At 44.4% G+C, this 22,121-nt stretch overlaps 1 protein-coding gene across 4 annotated transcripts; it reads left to right on the top strand.

Annotated features, from left to right (window-relative positions):
• Window positions 1–110: 110 nt before the first annotated feature.
• LOC106608755 (rho guanine nucleotide exchange factor 15-like) lies at window positions 111–21,985 on the top strand. Of its 4 annotated transcripts, none has more exons than XM_014206874.2 (16): window positions 111–390; window positions 5,292–5,861; window positions 11,640–12,611; window positions 12,731–12,785; window positions 13,392–13,453; window positions 14,158–14,435; window positions 14,673–14,833; window positions 16,589–16,741; window positions 16,947–17,076; window positions 17,251–17,325; window positions 18,810–18,902; window positions 19,064–19,218; window positions 19,439–19,606; window positions 19,934–20,019; window positions 20,199–20,303; window positions 20,641–21,985. In XM_014206874.2, exons 2-16 carry the CDS (start codon window positions 5,396–5,398, stop codon window positions 20,802–20,804), a joined length of 3,123 nt encoding a protein of 1,040 aa, XP_014062349.2. In that variant the 5' UTR covers window positions 111–390; window positions 5,292–5,395; the 3' UTR covers window positions 20,805–21,985. The 4 variants fall into 4 exon arrangements, with proteins under 4 accessions (XP_014062349.2, XP_014062347.2, XP_045577674.1 ...); XM_014206872.2 differs by lacking the exon at window positions 111–390 and adding an exon at window positions 810–1,465; XM_045721718.1 differs by lacking the exon at window positions 111–390 and adding an exon at window positions 4,396–4,952.
• The last annotated feature ends 136 nt before the right edge of the window (window positions 21,986–22,121 follow it).

Genomic DNA, 22,121 nt, shown 5'->3' with positions numbered 1-22,121 from the left:
CGTCCCAAGAATGCCGTTTAGATTTGTCCTTTCACGCACACAACGTCAACCCAAAGTAAACATCACTCCCTCACCACTGAAAAGCCGCAGTATCTTCTCGCGGCAGGAGTAGCTACGCTAGTTAAATAGAGCCTTCTCTGCCTAACTACGTATTTTATTCTATGCAATGGAAAAAATGCGTTACATACGTACTAGGCTACGTATTGCATTTTCTCTCTCCATTCATTAATTATCCATTGCATATACAATGTATGTGATCAAATTATTTATGATTAGGAAAATGCACAAATCCCACAGCACTTTATGAAGAGATGCTTTGCCTCCACGTTCTGAAAATAAGGCGCTTTTTCAGATTGCTACGTAAGTGACCGGATCTACTTCTCATTCATGGTAAACCGTCTTTTATTTTAAACACACACTGCATAAATGAATAGCACTGTAATATTTGGAAAACATGGTTTCAATTTTTAAAGTGTGACAATAACAAATGTAATGGCTATTAAAAAAATAAATAATCATAGAATAACCAAGACTGGACTATAACCCAGTAGATTATTATGAGTATGATATGATAGTCAGAAATACAGTGTAAACGTTTCTACAGAATCCAGATTATTGAATTGTTCCAAAAATTGTCGCTAGAAGAGAGTAGTAAACAAACCAAAAAATGTATCGTGGCTAAAGGCAATGTCGAGGGGCGGGACAAGAGACAGACTCTCACAAGGAACTCCCTCTTGAGCACCTGTCAATTTGTGCACCTGCATGGAAGGAAATGAATAAGCGTTACACATTAAATCATCTACGTCTATGCAATTCTGAATTATGGCAATAAGAGACCTATAGTCATACAAAAAGAAAGAGAAGATCAATATTATTTTTTTTAAAGTCGGGCTATTTAAAAGGAGTTAGGCTATTTAGTAATTCCTGAAAGTGCTGCTCGAGCACTTCTATTATAATATCTCTCCACCAGTGTGTTGTTTTGAAAGGATGTTTACTCTATTGAAAGAGCGAGTTGTGTTCAGTTTGTGTTGTGTGAGATGAGAGGGAGACAGAGGAAAGAGAGGGTGGAGAAATCTCGGGGGGGGGGGCACAACCCCACACCGGCAGGCCCACGCACGCGAACGCAAGCAGGAAACAAAGAACTGGCAATGATGAAATCGCTCCCGAACCGCATACTAGGATCTACAGCGAAACAATAAAGAATACTCAGAGAACACTATAGTTCGTTGTGTTATTATTATGGTGTATGTTTAGACTACGTTGTATTTTATGGATTTCCCATTTTTGTGGACTAAGTGGAGTTGATGCATAATCTAGTGTAGCCGCGACTGATTAAATATACTTGTTTTTTTAATCGGAGGAGGACGATTTATAATCGTTGACAGGGGTTTTGGCAAGGCAACAATTTTACATGAACTGGATTGTCGTTGGATGATTGTTTACGGACGTGGATGCGAATCTACTGGTGAGTAGCATGCACTTGATTCACTGGCTGCCTACGATTTTGACAGTAGTTTGACAAAATCAATTGACATATCAAATGTTGTAGTTACATTTGTGGCACTTTAATTCAGATTGCAAGCTTTTATTGCATACATGGTCCAACACAGTATATATGTTTTTCTTTTACAGTTTTTCATTAATTTAATATGTTCATAAACTTAAAGGTTTGAAACATGAATATGAATATTTTTTGGGGTGTAAAAATGCAACTACAAGGCAGTGTTTGTGTGTGTGTTTCCTGTCAAAACACACCTTTTTCCGCTCTTCCCGACAAACAGACAGAGAGACGATATTGTTTATAATGGCTATTGTCAGTTCTTCCCAAGACGCTGTGTCCAGTGCTCTAGATTTCTCTTCCTAAAGCCCCCATCCTGTGACACTTAAGAGCAGATGGCCATATACATGCATCAACACACACACACACACACACACACAGCATGCCTGTGGTTAATGGATGGAGGTCTTCTAAAGCACTTAGGATCGTCAGCTGGACTGCCAAACTGGATGGATAACACAATGAAAATCAATCTTAAAAAACTGAGTGGGTCGGTGCACGCTGGGGCTCTGAACGTTTTGACAGAGTGAAAGACTGGCCTAGTGACCTAGACATGATAGCATGTAGCCTGCCTGCCTGAAACACAGAAGAATGCTGCTATTGACTGAAACAGGTCAATAAGCAAGGGTGGACAATAGTTATCCATACTGATGGTTGGTCATAGACAGGCAGAGGGGTGTACACTTAAGGAGACATAATGCATACTGTATTGTCTATCAGTTCTTTGTGGATGTTCACTATCAACAAGCAGCCACCCAAACTTACATTGTTAATCAAAACCTGAGGCTAAAACTGGAACCAGCATTTACCCACACTGACACATCAAGTTGAAAGTCGTTAACAAGTCTAAGTTGGTGTTATGTGCTGAAGGAGTCTCTGGGTTTTTTGAGTCAAGTGTGAAAGTGTGCCATAGGCAATCCTTCATGCAGAAATATGGATACAGGTGTGCCACTGGAATCTGTACAGATGTATGATCTCATTTCTACAGTTACAGAGAGCGATGCGATAACCTCCCTATAGAGAAGCCTTGCTGTATAGGGGGATGAGTATTGGTATGGTGACTAACCTAATCTCTCTTTTGGTTTAATACGGCAAGAGCTGTGGCTATCTACCTGCTGTTTTAGTGTCTATTTTTGAATGACCTCGCAATGAAATGAATAGTTTGTTCATGACATCAACTTTTTCCCCTTTTTTTTTGAAAGAAGGGAACTGGAGAAGGAGGTATACTTCCCTCAGCTGTTTTGTATGAATGGAGTGAATGTAACGAATGAAGGGTATTGAATGTCATGTACCGAGCCCGTACAGAGTATCAGATGGGATGCCTGATCATCTGTTCAGAATGTCTGCGGTGCACACACCCTTAGCAAGCATTCACATTGTGCTTATGACTTAAATTCTTTCAGGGTTACATTTGATCATGTCTCGCTGAGCTAAAGGGGTTCTTACTGTAACTTACCACGTGCGGTAACGATTGCTTCAGAGTGCATTGACGCATGGGACTGTAATGTCTTCACAGTGTGTTATCTTTTTATTGGTCAAAGCGCATGACTCCAATTCACATACCGGCCCAACAGATCCACAGATGGTGCAATCTCTATTGCACTCCACACCTGCAGTTTCCCACTTGTTCAAAAGGAACACCTATGTGCGAATGCTTTTCATTGGCGACAGCTCGGCGTTCAACACCACAGTGCCCTCCAAGCTCATCACTTAGCTAAGGACACTGGGACTGAACACCTCCCGCTGCAGATCCTGTACTTCCTGACGGGACGCCCCCAGGGGGTGAGGGTAGTCAACGACACATTTGCCATGCTGACCCTCAACACGGGTGGCCCCTCAGGGGTGCGTACTTCGTTCCCTCATGTACTCCCTGTTCACCCAGTACTGCGTGGCCGCGCACAACTCCAACATCATCAAGTTTGCCAACGACACAACGGTGGTAGGCCTGATCATGACGACAATGAAACAGCCTATAGGCAAGAGACCTGGCAGTGTGGCGCCAGGACAACAACCTCTCCCAGTCAGCAAGACAAATGAGCCTATCGTGGACTACAGGACATTTTGGGCCGAGCACGCCCCCATTCACATCGACAGGGCTGTAGTGGAGCGGGTCGAGAGCTTCAAGTTCCTCGGTGTCCACATCATTAAGGATCTATCATGGTTCAAACACACCAACACAGTCATGAAGAGGGCACAACAATGCCTCTTTCCCCCTCAGGAGGCTGAAAAGATTTGGTATGGACCCTCAGATCCTCAAAAGGTTCTACAGCTGCACCATTGAGGACATCTTGACTGGCTGCATCACCGTTTGGTATGGCAACTGCTTGGCATCCAACCACATGGCGATACAGAGGGTAGTGCATATGGCCCAGGACATCACTGGGGCTGAGCTCCCTGCCATCCAGGACCTCTATACTAGGAGGTATCAAAGACTCCAGCCACCTAAGTCATAGACTGTTCTCTCTGCTACCGCACAGCAAGCGGTACCGATGCACCAAGTCTGGAACCAACAGGACCCTGAACAGTTTCTACTCCCAAGTCATAAGACTACGAAATAGTTAACCAAATAGCTACCTGGACTATTTATCGATCTGCATCGACCCTTTTTGCACTAACTTTTTTGACTTATCACATATGCTGTTTTTTATTGTTTACTATCGGTCACTTTATTCCTAGTTATATGCACATATCTACCTCAATTACCTTGTTCCCCTGCACATCGACTCGGTACTGGTACCCCGTGTATATAGCCAAGTTATCGTTACTCATTGTGTATCTATTATTACGTGTCTTACTTTTCTATTATTTCTCTATTTTCTTTCTCTCTGTATTGTTGGGAAGGGCCCGTAAGTAAGTCAACATTTCACTGTTAGTCTATACCTGTTGTTTACAAAGCATGTGATGAATACATTTTGATTTGACAACATGATCCATTCTAAAACGCTACAGTAATTTCCCTGTTTCCAATCTTTTCATTATCTCCCTCCTCATTCCCCTCCAAATATAATTCTCTCTCTGCCTTTCTCTCTGTCTGTCTCTCTCTCTCTCTCTCTCCGTTACTTTGCTGTTGTTCATTAACAAGCTTGAAATGTGTGAATGGACTCTGGCATAAAGCATTAAGGAGATTTGCTCTGTTATTGTTGAGCTTCCTGTTGGGAAACTCATTACGTAACCTGTTTTCCTAGTTGGAAACCGTGTAATTATTATTCTAGGGGGCATGCTTGCAATATGTGTTTAACTGTAACTCATATTTTCTGTTTATGCTGTAGACAAATGATCAGTGCACTGTACTGTATGTATAGGAGGTACTGTTAGCTATCCATTTTTACATGGCACTTCCTGAATTGACTGGATTCATGGTTCCTCATCTGTGGTTAGCTGTATGTCTTCGAAGGTGTGTCTCCTCCTTCCAGTCCAAAGTTCCAGTCCTCTCTGTCACCAGGACAAAGTTACCATTCCTGTCTTAGGGATCTTTAATGCAGCATCATAGCTCAGGGAACTCATTTCAAATATTTGGATTTGATTGCTAATGGATGCGCTGTGTTTTATGATGTGTGTGAAGTTTTATTACTGTCATATTAAATACTTATAATGGTTGTATTATCGCATATTAGACCTGAGAACATAAAACAGTATAATGACACTAGTAGTGTGAAACTAGTCTCTGTCAGACTGTCCTCATTCAGACCTGCTGTATTCAGTCTCCCTCTCTCTCTGTCTTTGTCCTCTCCAGGTGAAAATGACACACCCAAACTGACCTTTGACCTGAAAGCCTGACCTCCTGACAGGTCAGGGCTCAGATTGGAATACTCCCGGAAATACAGACCACTCTCCAATATGTCCGTCCCGGAACCTTCCATACGCCCCACGTCCCCCTTACCCCCTAAACCGGAGGCCAAACCCCGGCCCCCCATCTCTAGGAAACCCCCTCCCTCCAACGGATCCCCCTCCACCCCCTCCCAACTCGGGGAGAGGGGCAGCACAGGCAGCAATTCCGGAGGTAAAGTCAAGAGCATTGTGAGCAAGTTCAGCCACCCAGAGACTACACCTACCACCAGACGATATGCTACACCAACTGCCAATGGCACCACCATCAAACCTCCTCTCCGGACCCGAGGGCCCAGGAGGGCCCCCACGGTCAAGCCCAAACCATTCCGGGCCTCCATCCAGCAGTCTGCGAGTCCAGACCAGGCCCCTCCACTGCCCATGAAGAGGAGCCGGATCCTGCGGCAGCAGAGCGACCAGGCCAAGAGGGACACCCCTGGAGGAGAGGAGGGGACTGGCATCCCAGTCAGTCGATCAGGTAGAGTTTGTTTTTAATGAAACCAGTCAGTGGCCGTGTCTGAAATATCTGTACTTGCGTTCTAAATAGTAGGCATTTTAGGTATGCAGAAAATCTGTTTTATAGTATGACATTTTTAAAATGTACTATACTTTAAATGCCAGGATGTCATACTAATTTCTGCTTTTCATCTAGTAGAATTCACTGCACAATATTGAGGAAGAGTCGTCATGACAACAGCTGATAATCAGCTGAGGGGATGCTCTGTACCAAAATGAAGGAATGGAGGGAATCAACACAACTGTGTATTAGATGACACATTCTCAGTAGGATGAGACTAGTATGCTGATATTTGTTGCTTACTGTATTTGTTTTTACTAAACAGTACATTCTAAATAGTATGTAGTACGATTCGTACACAGTATGTAGTTTTAGTAAGTAGTAGGCAAGACAGATTTTGGACCCAGACAGTCAGTATATCGATTGATCAATTCATGAATCAGTGTTAATATCCTCTCGAAAAACTATGTTATGATAGGGACTGATCATTTGTTATGATTAGCAATGTAGCCTAGCTATCTACAAGGCAAGCAATGCAGACAGAGCAACAAAATTAACTGTCTTTTTACAGGTTAGCTTTCCCACGGATGCCCGTTAATCAAGTGTTGCCAACAGTAACACATGACCTAATCATCAGGAAGCATTAACAGTAGTCCCAGCCCAACCCAACAAGCTAGCCCTAGGGTGGCAGGTTAAGAAAAAAAAACAGTTCGTTATTTGAGTGTTACAAACATTGACATGTTTCATGTACCTCTACATGTTTCTTAGCCAGTTTGATACCATACGCAGCAAAAGTCACCTATATGCATGCCACATGCGAGTGCAGTATGTGCGGTATGTTCCTTTGTGAGTGGAATCTGTGCTCAGGTGTGCTCAGCTGTGTTGCCTCATTCCTGAGGCCTAGAGGGAGACACGTTTTCCCTTTACCTAGAGACAAAACAACTACCCTAACAGACAGGAACCGGTTCTGTCAGTGCACCTGTGTAGGTAAACCGGTTTCCCTTGAATTGTGTTTTATCTCAATTTCTTTTAGTTTTATATTTATTTAACCTTTATTGAACTAGGAAAGTCAGTTAAGAACAAATTCTTATTTACAATGACGGCCTACCAAGAGGCAAAAGGCCTCCTGTGGGGACGGGGGCTGGGATTAAAAATAAAATAAAAATATAGGACAAAACACACATCACGACAAGAGAGACCTTAGACGACAACATAGCATGGCAGAAACACATGAAAACAGCATGGTAGCAACACAACATGGCAGCAGCACAACATGGTAGCAGCACAAAACATGGTACAAACATTAATGGGCACAGACAACAGCACAAAGGGCCATAAGGTAGAGACAATAATGCATCACACGAAGCAGCCACAGCTGTCAGTAAGCATGTCCATTATTGAGTCTTTGAATGAAGAGATGGAGATAAAACGGTCCAGTTTGAGTGTTTTTTGCAGCTCGTTCCAGTCGCTAGCTGCAGCAAACTAAAAAGAGGCGCGACCCAGGGATGTGTGTGTGCTTTGGGGACCTTTAACAGAATGTGATTGGCAGGATGAGGGCTGCAGTAGGTATCTCAGATAGGGGGGAGTGAGGCCTAAGAAGGTTTTATAAATAAGCATCAACCAGTGGGTCTTCAAATCCAAATCAAATTTTATTTGTCACATACACGTGTTTAGCAGATGTTATTGCGGGTGTAGCGAAATGCTTGTGTTTCTTGCTCCAACAGTGCAGTAATATCTAACAATTTCACAAAAATACACACAAATCTAAAGTAAAGGAATGAAGAATATATAAATATTGGGTGAGCAACGTCAGAGCGACATAGACATAGTTACAGTTGAATAGGATAGAATACAGTATATATCAGTCTCTCTGTCCCAGCTTTGATGTGCCTGTACTGACCTCGCTTTCTGGATGATAGCGGGGTGAACAGGCAGAGGCTCGGGTGGTTGTTGTCCTCAATTATCTTTTTGGACTTCCTGTGACATTGGGTTCTGTAGGTGTCCTGGAGGGCAGGTAGTTTGCCGCCGGTGTTGCGTTGGGCAGACTGCACCACCCTCTGGAGAGCCCTGCAGTTGTGGGCGATGCAGTTGCCGTACCAGAAGGTGATACAGCCCGACAGGATGCTCCCAATTGTGCATCTGTAAAAGTTTGAGGGTTTTAGGTCCCAAGCCAAATTTCTTCAGCCTCCTGAGGTTGAAGAGGTGCTGTTGCTCCTTCTTTATCACTCTGTCAGTGTGGGTGGACCATTTCAGTTTGTCAGTGATGTGTACGTCGAGGAACTTGAAGCTTTCTACCTTCTCCACTGCGGTCCTGTCGATGTGGATAGGGTGGTTGGAGGCGTGCGAGGCCATGCAGTCATGGGTTAACAAGGAGTATTGGAGGAGGCTGAGCACGCATCCTTGTGGGGCCCCAGTGTTGAGTATCAGCGGAGTGGAGGTGTTTTTTCCTACCTACACCACCTGGGGGGCGGCCCGTCAGGAAGTCCAGGACCCAGTTGCACAGGGCGGGGTTTAGACCCAAGAACACAAGCTTAATGATGAGCTTGGAGGGTACTATGGTGTTGAATGCTGAACTATAGTCAATGAACAGCATTCTTACATAGGTATTCCTCTTGTACTGATGGGATGGGGCAGTGCGATGGCGATTGCATTGTCTGTGGATCTATTGGGGCGGTAAGCAAATTGAAGTGGGTCTAGGGTGTCAGATAAGGTAGAGGTGATATGATCCTTGACTGATATGATCCTTGACTAGTCTCTCAAAGCAGAAGCACGGCAGTCCTCTCTGTCTGTGCCATTTTCAAAATTGCGACGGGTATAGTGTACAGAGATGACCAGTTTTACACAGTAGTATAGAGTGCAGTGTTGTGTCCTATAAGGAACATTGGTGGCAAATCTGATGGCCGAATGGTAAAGAACATCTAGCCGCTCGAGAGCACCCTTACCTGCCGATCTATAAATTACGTCTCCGTAGTCTAGCATGGGTAGGATAGTCATCTGATTCAGGGTTAGTTTGGCAGCTGGGGTGAAAGAGGAGTGATTACGATAGATGAAACCAAGTCTAGATTTAACCTTAGCCTGCAGCTTTGATATGTGCTGAGAGAAGGACGGTGTACCATCTAGCCATACTCCCAAGTACTTGTATGAGGTGACTACCTTAAGCTCTAAACCCTCAGAGGTAGTAATCAAACCCTCAGAGGTAGTAATCACACATTCTTCTTACCAAACCACATGACCTTTGTTTTGGAGGTGTTCAGAACAAGGTTAAGGGCAGAGAAAGCTTGTTGGACACTAAAAAAGCTTTGTTGTAGAGCGTTTAACATTAAATCCGGGGAGGGGCCAGCTGAGTATAATAATGTATCATCTGCATATAAATGGGTGATAGGGGCCTCCCGAGTGGTGCAGTGGTCTAGCTGTGCCACTAGAGATCCTGGTTCGAGTCCAGGCTCTGTTGTAGCCGGCCGCAACTGGGAGACCCATGGGGTGGTGCACAATTGGCCCACCGTCATCCAGGTTAAGGGAGGGTTTGGCCGGCACGTATGTCGTTGTCCCATCGCGCTCTAGCGACTCCTGTGGCGGGCCGGGCACATGCACGCTGACACGGTCACCAGGTGTACTGTGTTTCCTCCGACACATTGGTGTGGATGGCTTCCGGGTTAAGCGGGCATTGTGTCAAGAAGCAGTGCGGCTTGGTTGGGTCGTATTTTGGAGGATGCATGGCTCTCGACCTTCGCCTCTCCCAAGTCCATATGGGAGTTGCAGCGATGAGACAAGACTGTAACTACCGATTGGATACCACAAAATTGGGGAGGAAAAAGGGGTAAAAAGTAAAGAAAAAAAATATATATAAATGGATGAGAGAGCTTCCTACTGCTTGAGCTATGTTGTTGATGTAAATTGAGGAGAGTGAGGGACCTACGATCGAGCCTTGGGGTACTCCCTTGGTGACAGGCAGTGGCTGAGACCGCAGATGTTCTGACTTTATACACTGCACTCTTTGAGGGAGGTAGTTAGCAAACCAGGCCAAAGACCCCTCAGAGACATCAATACTCCTTAACCAGCCCACAAGAATGGAATGGTCTACCAAAGCTTTGGTCAAGTCAATAAAAAATAGCAGCACAACATTGCTTAGAATCAAGGGCAATGGTGACATCATTTAGGACCTTTTAAGGTTGTAGTGACACATTCACAACCTGACCGGAAACCAGATTGCGTACCAGAGAGAATACTATAGACATCAAGAAAGCCAGTCAGTTGATTGACAAGTTTTTCCAACACTTTTGATGAACAGGGAAAGATAGAAATTGGCCTATAGCAGTTAGGATCAGCTTGATCTCCCCCTTTAACTAAAGGACGCACGTAGCTGCCTTCCAAGCAATGGGAACTTCCCCAGAGAGGAGAGACAGGTTAAAAAGAGCAGAGATGGGCTTGGCGATGATAGGGGCAGCAACCATCTGACCCAGATGTTTTTTTGGGGTCAAGTTTAAGGAGCTCCAAATTGCCGAGCAATTTTCCAAATGGAATTCTTGAGGTGGAGTAACTCAGATCACGATTGATGAGCATTTTATGGCATGCTCATCAGACAGCTTCTACCTCGTCAATGAGACTAACCTGGTTAAGTAAAGGAAAAAATAAATAAACATATCCCATGCAGGAGTCTGTCCGTCCGTCCGTCCGTCCGTCCGTCCGTGTGCTTGTGCGTGCATGTATGTGTGTGAGTGAATGGCAAAGAGAGGAAGAGGCTGAGTAGAAATCTAGAAGAGTGGTAGAGAAAGAAAGAGGGGGAGAGCTGAAATGAGAGCTGTCTGAGAGAAAGCGAGAGGGTTCCTGTCCAAAACTGCAAGAAAAACAAGGAACAGGAACTAGTAGCATTTCTGACTGCAGAAAAGAACAAACAAATATCAAAATAGATAAACACAAATAAATATTTTTGCCTGTTTCTTGTTAGTATTAAACGCTCATCAGGCTAAACAACTTAAGAATACTTCCAAGTTTATGTGACAAAGCAAAAAACGAATCATGAAAGTAGGAGCAACTATTGAAAGTATTATCAAAATAGGAAGGTTGCATGTTAATTTGGCTAAAACAGTGAAGTTTCTCTCTCGCTTGCAAACACGCAAGCTCTCTCTCTCTCACACACACACACACACACACACACACACACACACACACACACGCTCATGCACACATGATTTGACTGATGTTCATTCCATTTCCATAAATATTTTATGGCATGCACATCAGACAGCTTTTACCTCATCAATCTTTACTGTCAAGGCACTGGAGACTTCCTCTATTTGCATAGCACTTGTGCTGACTGGACAGTCCAGTTTGTCTTTAATGCCTAAGGCTTAATGTTTACCTTTCCTTAGAAAACTGAGGTCAATCAGGACACAGAAAGACACACACACACACACACAGTGAAAGTGATATGTCCTGTTATCACAGGACCAGACTAGACAGGAAGCAACCACAATGATCAGTGAACTCCATAGAGGGTCTAAGTCTGCCAAGGTTCAAGGGTCAATACAGGCCTGGAATGGAGTAAGTAATCCCAAAGTTCTTGGTAACATAAAAGCCAAACAAAACAAAAAACGTGTCTTTCTGATGCTTTATTCATTTCCTGTTACTGCAAACATATAAGCAAAAAGGGGGCAGTGGATGTAAAAAGGGATGGGTTATGTTAGTGATATGTTATGGCCTCCCAAACCATCTAACTCTGTGTCCCTCCCTCTCCCCCAGCACCTGACGGAAAAGAGGTAGAGCTTCAGCTGATTGGAGGAGTGGAAGTTGAGCCGGAGCACGGTTCAGGCATGCCCTTTAGCCCATGCTGCGACCAGGACTGCAGTTGTGTGTGCCACCTCCACCGGCCCGGCATGATGCTGATATGGGTTCCCATCAACGAGGAAGAAGAGGAGGAGGAGATTGTTCTGGAAGAGGAAACAGAGGAGGAGGAGAGAGGAAAGGAGGGGGAGAGCGAAGCAGGGGATGAGGAGGAGGAGGGGAGGAGCAGTTTGTTGAGTGAGGAACGAGCGGGGCAGAGATTCAAGAAGGCAAAGTTTAACCAGGTTCTGGATGTGATGATAGCTAAAGGGAACCGGAGAAGGTCAGACCCAGGATCCCAGGTCATTCTGGCCTCCTTGGCCCTAAAACGCTCCCAGTCACCCCCCATCCCCCCTAAAAGAACCCAATCTCCCCCAAGCCATTTGAATGCCTCCATAGAGGAGGAGGACTCTATATATGAAGCTACTCTACTAATGGTGGAGCCAACACCCAGAAAGATCTGTCAAGAACTGGACATTCAGAAACCGGTCCGTTGGTCAAAACTGTCCTCCAGCAACTCGGAGGAAAACACTTCGATCCAGTCCGATACGTACCCATCCCAAACTCAGACTACTGAGGATGCCCCTCCGGCCATCCCACCTCGGGTACCCCTTTCCCAGGACAAGTCCAAAACACCTGGCCACAACCTAACGCCCGTTCACAGGGGGGGTATTGCCTTACCTCAGCCGACGGCGGAGGAGTGGCGCTTCCTGCACCCCTCATCCCCCAACCATTCCTCCAGCCCCATAGTACCCCACCGGGTGGCCCCTCCACCCCCTACCAGCCCCCTGCTGCCCCACAGAGTCCCCCCACCTCAGCCCTCCAAGACGGGCAGGGACGACAGGAGACTCAGTAACATCTCCGGCCATTCCATCAACCAAGCTATAAAAGGTTGGTATAAAAGTAAACATGCAATAAACCTGTTTTCTAGCATCTTTTCTAGTGAGACGTCAGATATATACAATATAAAAGGAAGGGTATATTGTTCATTCTTTTGTGTTTCCCTTTAGAACAAGAGGAGGATGGACGCACTAAAGGAGAGAAGGAGGACACAGAGGAAGACTGGTAAGCTCTTATCTCTCTTCTGTTGATGTCCATCTTTCCTCTTCTACTCTCATCTCATATGTCTTTGTTTTGGCCCTGTTGAAAATCTTCCTTCCTCCCTTCCTGTAAGTTACCACAGATCAGTGTGGGTTGGATCAATGAAGGTGATAGGGTATCACTTATCCAATCACATATCAGTGATTACCTCAGGAAGGAAGGAAGGAAAGGAAGAAGGATGCATGTAGCCAAGTTGTATCTATGATCATATATTCTCCATTCATGCTTTTTTAGATGTTCTATTGATATCTGTAAATCAACCAATTAAATCAAGCCACAGCCGGCCATGATTACAGACACCTGTGTCCTTTCAAACTATATAAACGAGTGACCCGCAGTATTTGTCATTATACGCTGATGAGAAACATTGTTATTAAATTATTGCATCTGAGCTCCTAGAGTGTGCAGCTCTCCTTTTCTTTTTCACGTGTTCCGATAGCCAGCACCTCGCCTAAAAAGGTGTGCGTTTCTTTTGCCTCCAAAGGGTTAGAACCGGGCCTATGTTTCACTAATTAACACTTTCCCAGCTTAGTCAGTTATCTAACACCCTGCCCTTCTTTCCTGTCCCAGTATGCCTGTAGCCCCACCCAGGAGAGGATCCTATATTGACTGGGAGTCCAGACTGCAGGACGGTAAGGTTACCAGGAGAAGATCCTATATTGACTGGGAGTCCAGACTGTAGGACGGTAAGGTTACCAGGAGAGGATCCTATATTGACTGGGAGTCCAGACTGTAGGACGGTAAGGTTACCAGGAGAAGATCCAATATTGACTAGGAGACCAGACTGTAGGACGGTAAGGTTACCAGGAGAGGATCCTATATTGACTGGGAGTCCAGACTGCAGGACGGTAAGGTTACCAGGAGAGGATCCTATATTGACTGGGAGTCCAGACTGTAGGACGGTAAGGTTACCAGGAGAAGATCCAATATTGACTGGGAGTCCAGACTGTAGGACGGTAAGGTTACCAGGAGAGGATCCTATATTGACTGGGAGTCCAGACTGTAGGACGGTAAGGTTACCAGGAGAGGATCCTATATTGACTGGGAGTCCAGACTGTAGGACGGTAAGGTTACCAGGAGAGGATCCTATATTGACTGGGAGTCCAGACTGCAGGATAGTAAGGTTACCTGACACAAGCATAACACACCCAAAATATCAGACACTGCGGAATCAGGTGACAGGTGACATGCAAATGTAGGTGTAAAATAAACAGAAAATGTTTGGTATGTCATCATTGTTTGAGGGTCACCCATAGAGTAATACCCCACATATTAATACCTAATCTAGTTGTATTAAGAGATTGTTTGCCCTTTGACCCCTCTGTGACCCCCTTAGAGCCTCTGTACCAGACGTACCGCGCCACTGTCATCACCAAGGAGATCCGGCGCCAGACGGTGTGCCGCAACATCAGCAAGACTAGCGCCGACTACCACATGGACTGGACCACCCGCCGTGGTGGCGTGGGCATGGGTTCGGGTGGAGTGGGGGCGGTGGGCAGTGGTACTATTCCATTGCCCACCCCGGGCCAGAGCACCCTGTGGCAGGACATACCAGGAGTACGGGACAGTGGGGTGCTGGAGACCCTCAGCCCTGAACAGTGCAAGTATCAGGAGGTGAGGAAGAGAGGGAAAGAGGAGACGGGGTAGGGAGAGGCAATTCAGCAGTAAAAGAGAAAGGAAGAGTTGAATGGACGTTGTCATGTATTAAGATGGAATCCCCTAGTGAGGGAAGAGCAAGTGTTCAGGTTTTCGAAGATTCTGTTTTTTTATAGAATCATCAGTAGGAAATTATGGTTTGAATGTATGAATAAAATGTATGAATTCACCATACCATTCCCTCTCTTCCCCCAGAGTATGTTTGAGGTGTTGACATCGGAAGCGTCGTACCTGCGTTCCCTAAGAGTTCTCACAGAACACTTCCTGGATTCCCGGGATCTGGACGAAGCGCTGATCATCCGGGACAGGAAGACCCTCTTCTCCAATGTCCTGCGAGTCCGGGAGGTCAGCGAGAGGTAAGAGGGAGAGAGAGGAGTAAAGGGACACTCAGCTAACAGTTGGGAGTCAGAGGAAGGAAGGAAATAAGGAATAGCATCTGATACAGATTGATAGATTTATACCGTTAGATCTGAACAATTAATACCGTTAGATCATGACAAATCAAATAAAAGTTTATTGGTTTATCATACAGATGTTATAGCCGGTGCCGCACAAAGCTCCTAACAGTGCAGTAGAATGTCAAACAAGTACACAAATAATCAGAAACAAGAAATCAATCATGTCCGAATGGATCCACTTGATCCCATTAGATCAGGGCAATTGATCATGTTAGATCAGAACAATCCTGGTTGTAGGAAAGCTATAATGTGTGCAGAGTGCAGACCCTACCTCAGCACAACAGTGACCACCACAGCCACAGGCCACTGCTTTATCCTTGACGTGACATGAAACAAGGAGGCTGTGTTTTACCCCACATTTACACCTGTAGAGAGTGTAACGCCCCCCTTTTGGTCCTTTGCGTAGTAGCATAGTGGCTCCTATGCAGCCCGTGCACAATGTTCATACTGAACACAAGCAGTCTTGTGTTCAGTATCAACCATCACCCCTGGGCGTTGCCACCCCTGGGTGTTGCTTTTGTAGAAATCCATCACTATGTAGCTTAGTTTATGCCAAAGAGAAGGAAGGGGGGATCAAATGTTTGTGTGTTTTCATTTTGTTGTATGATCTTGCATGACCTTGAAAGACAAATTGCCAGTCTAATCACATTAAACATATTATCTATGGAGACATTTTGTGAATATATTACTCAACCCCCTTGATTCTGACTTTCACTACGTCAATTTTATTGATTGAAAACTACATTTGGCAATTGCAGCCACTCACTAACAGGTGGCCCTTATCTTTAGAATACATTTTTAATTCCTTTTGGCGCATATACATTCTAGAAGACCAGCCGACAAATAAATGGCTGCTATGCCAACAACACGTGCGTATTCTGGTGACATGATGATCGATGCTTGGCTGCCGTTTGGCAAATAATCTTGCTCTTTTATCCATAATAATCTCATCATCTAGGCTATACCAGCACTGCATCTGCAAGCTTTTGGCTAAGGCACACGTGTCAATACCATCGTGGGCACATTAGCTATATAACGCAACATTTTTGTGACAAAACCATCATTAGAGTTGAATATGCAATGAAGGCCCAATTAACTAGTATTTTTTTTATCCGGTACATGGGAACTTAACCGTAAAAGTAATTTGTATGTGCAGTAAGTCATCACGCAACAAGTGAATTTGATGGAAACGCATCTCTGGTGGCATATAGTTTTTATGCGGATTTTAGAATATTCACATGAAAATCTGTCATCAATTGGATGGAAACCATGCTCGAGTTATTTCCTGATAGTTGCTGGTTAAAAATGCAATCTACACAAGACCTTCTAATCGGCAAGTTTGCATGGGCATGAGTTTCGGCTTTCCATGGTGATATCACCATGTGATAAATTGGTTAATAGACCAATAACAAAATAGTTCCAAACCTCTCTGCCAATAACAGCTAGTTTTTAGTTTCCCCCTCCCCACTAAGACAACCCCCTAGCAAAATTCTTTGTTTAATTTTTTTGTTGTTGCCCATTTTAATGGAAATCTAATACAGTAAGGTACATAGTTGTTACCCAGAAATGATGTAATATTGATATGAAAAGAAACGGCTGCATTGGACCTTTTTAATGAACCATAACCTTTGCCCTTTCGACCCCCCCCATTAGATTTTTGAAGGACCTGGAGGACCGTATGGATGAAGGTCTGGTGTTCTCCGACATCTGTGACATCATCCACTACCACGCACAGCACAATTTCCCGGCCTACATCGACTACGTCCGCAACCAGATCTACCAAGAGAAGACCTACACATCCCTCATGTAAGTATGGGTCTATTGCTAGACCTCAGAGGTAGGGTTGCAAAATCCTGGTCATTTCCCCCAAATTCCCAGATGTTCCAGAAATCCAGATCAGAGAATTCCCGGATTTCCTGATTTTGGGAATGTTGACAGAGGCATCTTGGTCTGATCATTTACCCAGCAAACTAGTGAAAGATGGGACACTGAATAATGGGTGTCTCCACAGGAAAACCAATGTGGCGTTTGCCACGGTCATCACCCGTCTGCAGGAGTCTCCTCAGTGCCAGCGGCTGCCATTCATGTCCTTCTTGCTGCTGCCCTTCCAACGAATCACACGCATTAAGATGCTCATCGAGGTAAGCGGTATCATGGGAACTGTTTTTGTGGGCCACTGTGAAGTGGACTACAAAGTGTTTTCTATCACAATGAAAAGCATGAAACCATATGACTATTAGATTTTTTTGCCTTGAATCCAGATCATCGTTTGTTTGTATTGTGTAACATGGCTTATTGTTGCTTTTGTTCATCAGAACATCCTGAAAAGAACAAAGGAGCAGACTACAGAGGAACAGACCGCTTCCAAGGCCCTGGACTCTGTTTCCAAGGTAACACACCTCTCCTGTTTCCAACCAGCCGTCTGCCTGCCCACAGACATTCCGATTGTTCCATTCTAAAGCACTGTTCCACACTGTTCTGGAATATGGAACAATGGCGTCAGTCCCCTGGTCTATTGTGTGGGATAGAGGATATCCTATTGTGAGAGGACAGAGAGAGTGACTCAGAGTGTCACTGCAGCCAATGACAATCTGACAAAGTGCAGAAGAGACAGATAAGAGATGAGGACTCCCAGCTAGCATATTTGGTTCCTTGGAAGTTGTCCCATTGGTTCTGGGAACAAAGTCATACATTTCCTGACTGGTAAAACAGAATGTTTTTTTAAACGTTCTGAGAACGGAGGTGAAAATTTAGCCTGTTCTGGGAACTTACATTTTTAGGTTGCAGGGAGGTTCTGAGAACATTTTACTATGGTTCCCTGAAAGTTTTCCTGGAAGGTTTTAATAATGTTCTGAGAATAATACTTTTAATAACACTGCTAGCCTAGTTTGGGTTAACTGTTTTGAACTCCAAGCACAGATAGGACACATGGAAATTAATTTGCTTAGGAATGAATCATGCTAACACGTTTATTTTTGGTTTTACACTGGCACGGCGTCAGTGAGATTCAAACCTATGATCTTCTGTCCACTATCCATGGAATTGGTACACTGTGCCAACCAGGATGGAGGAAGCGTTCCTTTTTCATTTTTATTCATACAAAGCTGTTCATTTAAGTCTATTCAAACAAACCCCATTTCAAAGGAAACAAGCATTCATTAACACAGTTAAACAAGATCAAGGATAGAGAGAGTTTTGTTGATGCTGAGAACAGAATGTATATGTTTTCAAATAACATTCTTAGAATGTTTTTGAATGATGCTAATATTTTCTTCTATTTTTTATGGAAAGTTTTCTTAATGTTCTGAGAACACGACTTTAAATAGAACCATGAGGGAAACGTTATGCTGAAGTACTGACATTCCCACAGAAGAACTTTGTTTCTTAACGTTCTGAGGACATTACTTTATTTAGAACCATGAGACTTGTTGAAAATGTTATGCTGAAGTACTGAAATTCCCACCTATGAAACATATGGTTCTCAGAACGTTATGTGCTAGCTGGGTATCCTGCACCATTCCCAGAACATGGTGTGAATGTTGTTTGCAAAATAACCATGCTCTAAGAAACATATGGTTCAAGGGGATGTTACAGTATGTGTTATGTGGGCTGCCGGTCGCTGCTGTGCTAGCTAGTGTTATTCAAGAAGGGAGGGATCCTCTTGAAAAAGAGAAGAATTTGATACACTTGTGATAGCCAGGAATGGGGATTTTCATGAAATTAGAGAAGGGCTATGAGGATTATTTCTCTTGTCTGTCTGAGAGGAAAAGTGAAGGGGCAGCCAAGGTGTCTCTGATCTACTGTTTTCATTCAGTCTCTTGTTCTTTGTCTCATACAATTTCTCTTTTTTTCCCTTTCGCTCTTCCTCTCTCAGATCATAGAGGAGTGCAACACCCAAGTGGGGAAGATGAAACAGGTGGAGGAGCTGATCCACCTCTCCAAGACGCTGGAGTTTGACAAGCTCAAGGTAATTAATGAATCAGTCAGTCAGTCATTTAGTTATTAGACCACCCAAATACAATATGAGCCTATCCCTTTCTGCTTGATTCGTATACATTTCTCCTCTCTTCTCTCTCTCTTCCTCCCCCTATGTTTCTCTCCCTCTAACCTTCCCCGCCTCTCTATCAGGCTATCCCCATCATCTCCCAAACCCGTTTCCTGGAGAAGCGTGGGGAGGTACAGGAGATGGCCAAAGGGGGCACCCTCTTCAACCTGCGTCCCAAGTTCACCCCTGTCTACCTCTTCCTCTTCAACGACCTGCTCATCATCGCCACCAAGAAGGGGTGAGTCCCCCTTATGCTGTTCATAAGGCTTTATGAAGCCTTCACAAAACCTTCATAAGGCCTTTTATAAATGCTTCACAAGTAATGTATAACACATGTCATGCTAGAATATAGAGAGAGGGTGGCTCTACATTCACATGTTCTGCACTCATACAGTCTATGACTCATCTTACTGTCCCAGCCCTTCAATGTGATTGGTTCCTCCTCTTATATCCATTAGTTCGGAGCGTTTCGTGGTGATGGACCACGCCCACCGTTCCCTGGTCCAGGTTCAGCCAATAAGAGAGGACCAGGCCCTGAGCCCTAGCTATGAACACTGTTTCTGTCTGACTCTACTGGAGAACCACCAGGGACGCATGATGGAGAGGCTGATGAAGGCCCCCTCACAGTGAGTAGAACACTGTGTGATATGGAGCACATGGGGATGTGTGAAACTTACTCCTCAGCCTGAAGTTTCCCCACTTGCACCATCGAATAGTTAACTTTTCGGTGACGCCTACTGGTAAAGCGCTTCGGGAGGGTGGTCACGTGTGCTAACAAAGCAGAGGTACTAGGTTCGAGCCTCTGTGTGAGTCGAATCAGGAGGAAGTGGTACTCGCTAAGCGAGCAGCGTGACATCCTTTACAAATACACAAGTCTATTCACACTCTATGGTCTGTTTCACAAGTCCATTGTCTTTCTCCTTCTCGCATTTCTTTCCACCTGACCTGCACAGGTCTGACCTGCACAGGTGGATAGCAGCGTTCCCTAACCCTGGTAACCATGATGGAGATCAGGAGGAGGTCATCTATGATGACTGGGGTGAGTGACTGGGTTAGCTAGCCGTAGTTAGGAAGCCATTAGTGACTGAGCTAGTTGCCAAATTCAACCATCCACACACCCAATTAGTCTCCGTTTGCCTTATTGTAAGTACATGGACACACTTTGTGGTTTGTATTTGTATGGTTTCTTGATATTTACTGTTGTGTCTTTGTCCTCAGACTGTCCTCAGGTGCAGTGTGTGGAGCAGTACGTTGCTCAGCAGGCTGATGAGCTCACCCTGGAACCCACGGAGATCATCAACGTGGTGCGCAAGACCAACGAGGGTAAGACCTGGCAGGACAATAATGACCTGTCATGTGGTTAGTTAGGAAACTGGGTAGCACTTTATTTTACAAATCTAGAAATTTTCCGGTCTTTACTAATAACACTGTAATAACCAATCCAATTAACCCACTTCTTTTTCCCAACTCTGTTATCCCGAAATGTCTAATTCAACCCTTTAACCTACCTTAACCTCTATACTGTAGCAGATTGATTTGTGAATGTTATTTTGCATGATTTATATGTAAACATCCTATCTCCCCCCTGCATTCACCCATCCCTCTTCTTCGCCTTCATTCTCCACCTCCTTTTCCTCCCTCGTTCCCTCCATCTCTCCAGGTTTGTACGAAGGGATCCGTCTCTCTGACGGACAGAAGGGTTGGTTCCCCGTGGAGAACGTTTTAGAGATCACCAACGAGCATGTGCGGCGACGGAACCTTCGAGAGCGCTACCGGGTCATTCAGGCCGCCAGCATCGTCACCAAGGTCAAGACCCTTCCATAATGTTGACGGAACGTCAAGGGAACATTCCAGAATAGTAAAGACCACGCCTTAAGGTCACCTTAATGGTGACAGAACATCAGGAGAACGTCATTTGAACGTTGACAGAATGTCGCTAGAACATTTAACTGGATAGGGGAGAGTGAACCAGTGCCTGCCCTGCATGCTCCCCTGAATAACTCTTAGCGCTCCTCAGAAATCTCATATCTACAGCTATCTTACTGTGGGTTTTGACTAGAGGCGGCGCCTCTTGACAACGCTTCACTTGACATTTGCATAAAGTAGAGCAGAGCTTGTTTTTTTCTTTTCTTCTACCTGTCCACTAGCAGGGTTCTCGCCGTTCACCTTCCCACAGTTCCCCACACATTTCTCTGCGTGCCCTCGTTGAAAATGAATGGGGCAGAACATGCTGAATTTATTGTTTGTGAAAACCCTACGTTATCATATCATGCAATTAGCATGTTTTCATTTTGTACAAATTACTCATTTGTTGGAAGTTATGGGGGAATGTTTTTTTAGGGAACTTTAAAGAACCAGGAAATTAAAAATATGGGAGAAGGATGATGTACTAATTTATTACAGGCAAACAAAAATGGACTCCTCTCTTTAATGTTGAGTATGTATTTGAGTGAGCGTATAGTATGAGTGAGAGTGTATGTTTGTGTGTGTGCGAACCTGCACCTAACCCCACACACTGCCATAGGAAAGCCCCAGTTGAAAAGTTCCCCTGCATCAATGTCAGTCAGGTATACCATACCATTTTGCACGTATCATGTATCAGGGGGTATATCAAGTATAGATCAAACTCTGAAGTGCCTTCCAATGGATTGTACTAGAAGCACAAGTCCTACAGCTGTTGTATCGTCGTCACTACAGGGTTGAATACATTTGACTGCCATTTTTGGACACAAAGAAAAAAGTCATAGCTAAGTCGCAAACATAATGTCAAGACCACAAAACCTGGTTGTTCGTGATGTACAGTAGTAATATTGGTAACATGGAGCTCTAGTGAAGCCATACTGTTATGATATCAACAGGTCTCTATTACTTCTTTATACAACGGGTGGGTCTAATACTGAATGCTGATTGGTTAAAACCACATTCCATACCGTTTGTTTGAGTGAGTGGGTTTACTCTGGTTCAAGACTGTAGTGTTCTTATTAAAACGCTATCGTGTTTTTCAATGGGAGTGTTTTTTTTTTCAACAGATCAAATAAGATTGACTTTAGTCTGAAATATGAATATAATATTTATTAACTATTTGGCAAGTAACAAAATACAAAAAGGCACATAGGAAAATGCAGTGGTTAATTAAACTGT

The sequence above is a fragment of the Salmo salar genome, chromosome ssa07 (genome assembly GCF_905237065.1).
Source record: "Salmo salar chromosome ssa07, Ssal_v3.1, whole genome shotgun sequence".
In the NCBI taxonomy this organism is placed as follows: Eukaryota; Metazoa; Chordata; class Actinopteri; order Salmoniformes; family Salmonidae; genus Salmo; species Salmo salar.
This window is presented reverse-complemented; position numbering and strand designations above follow the sequence as displayed.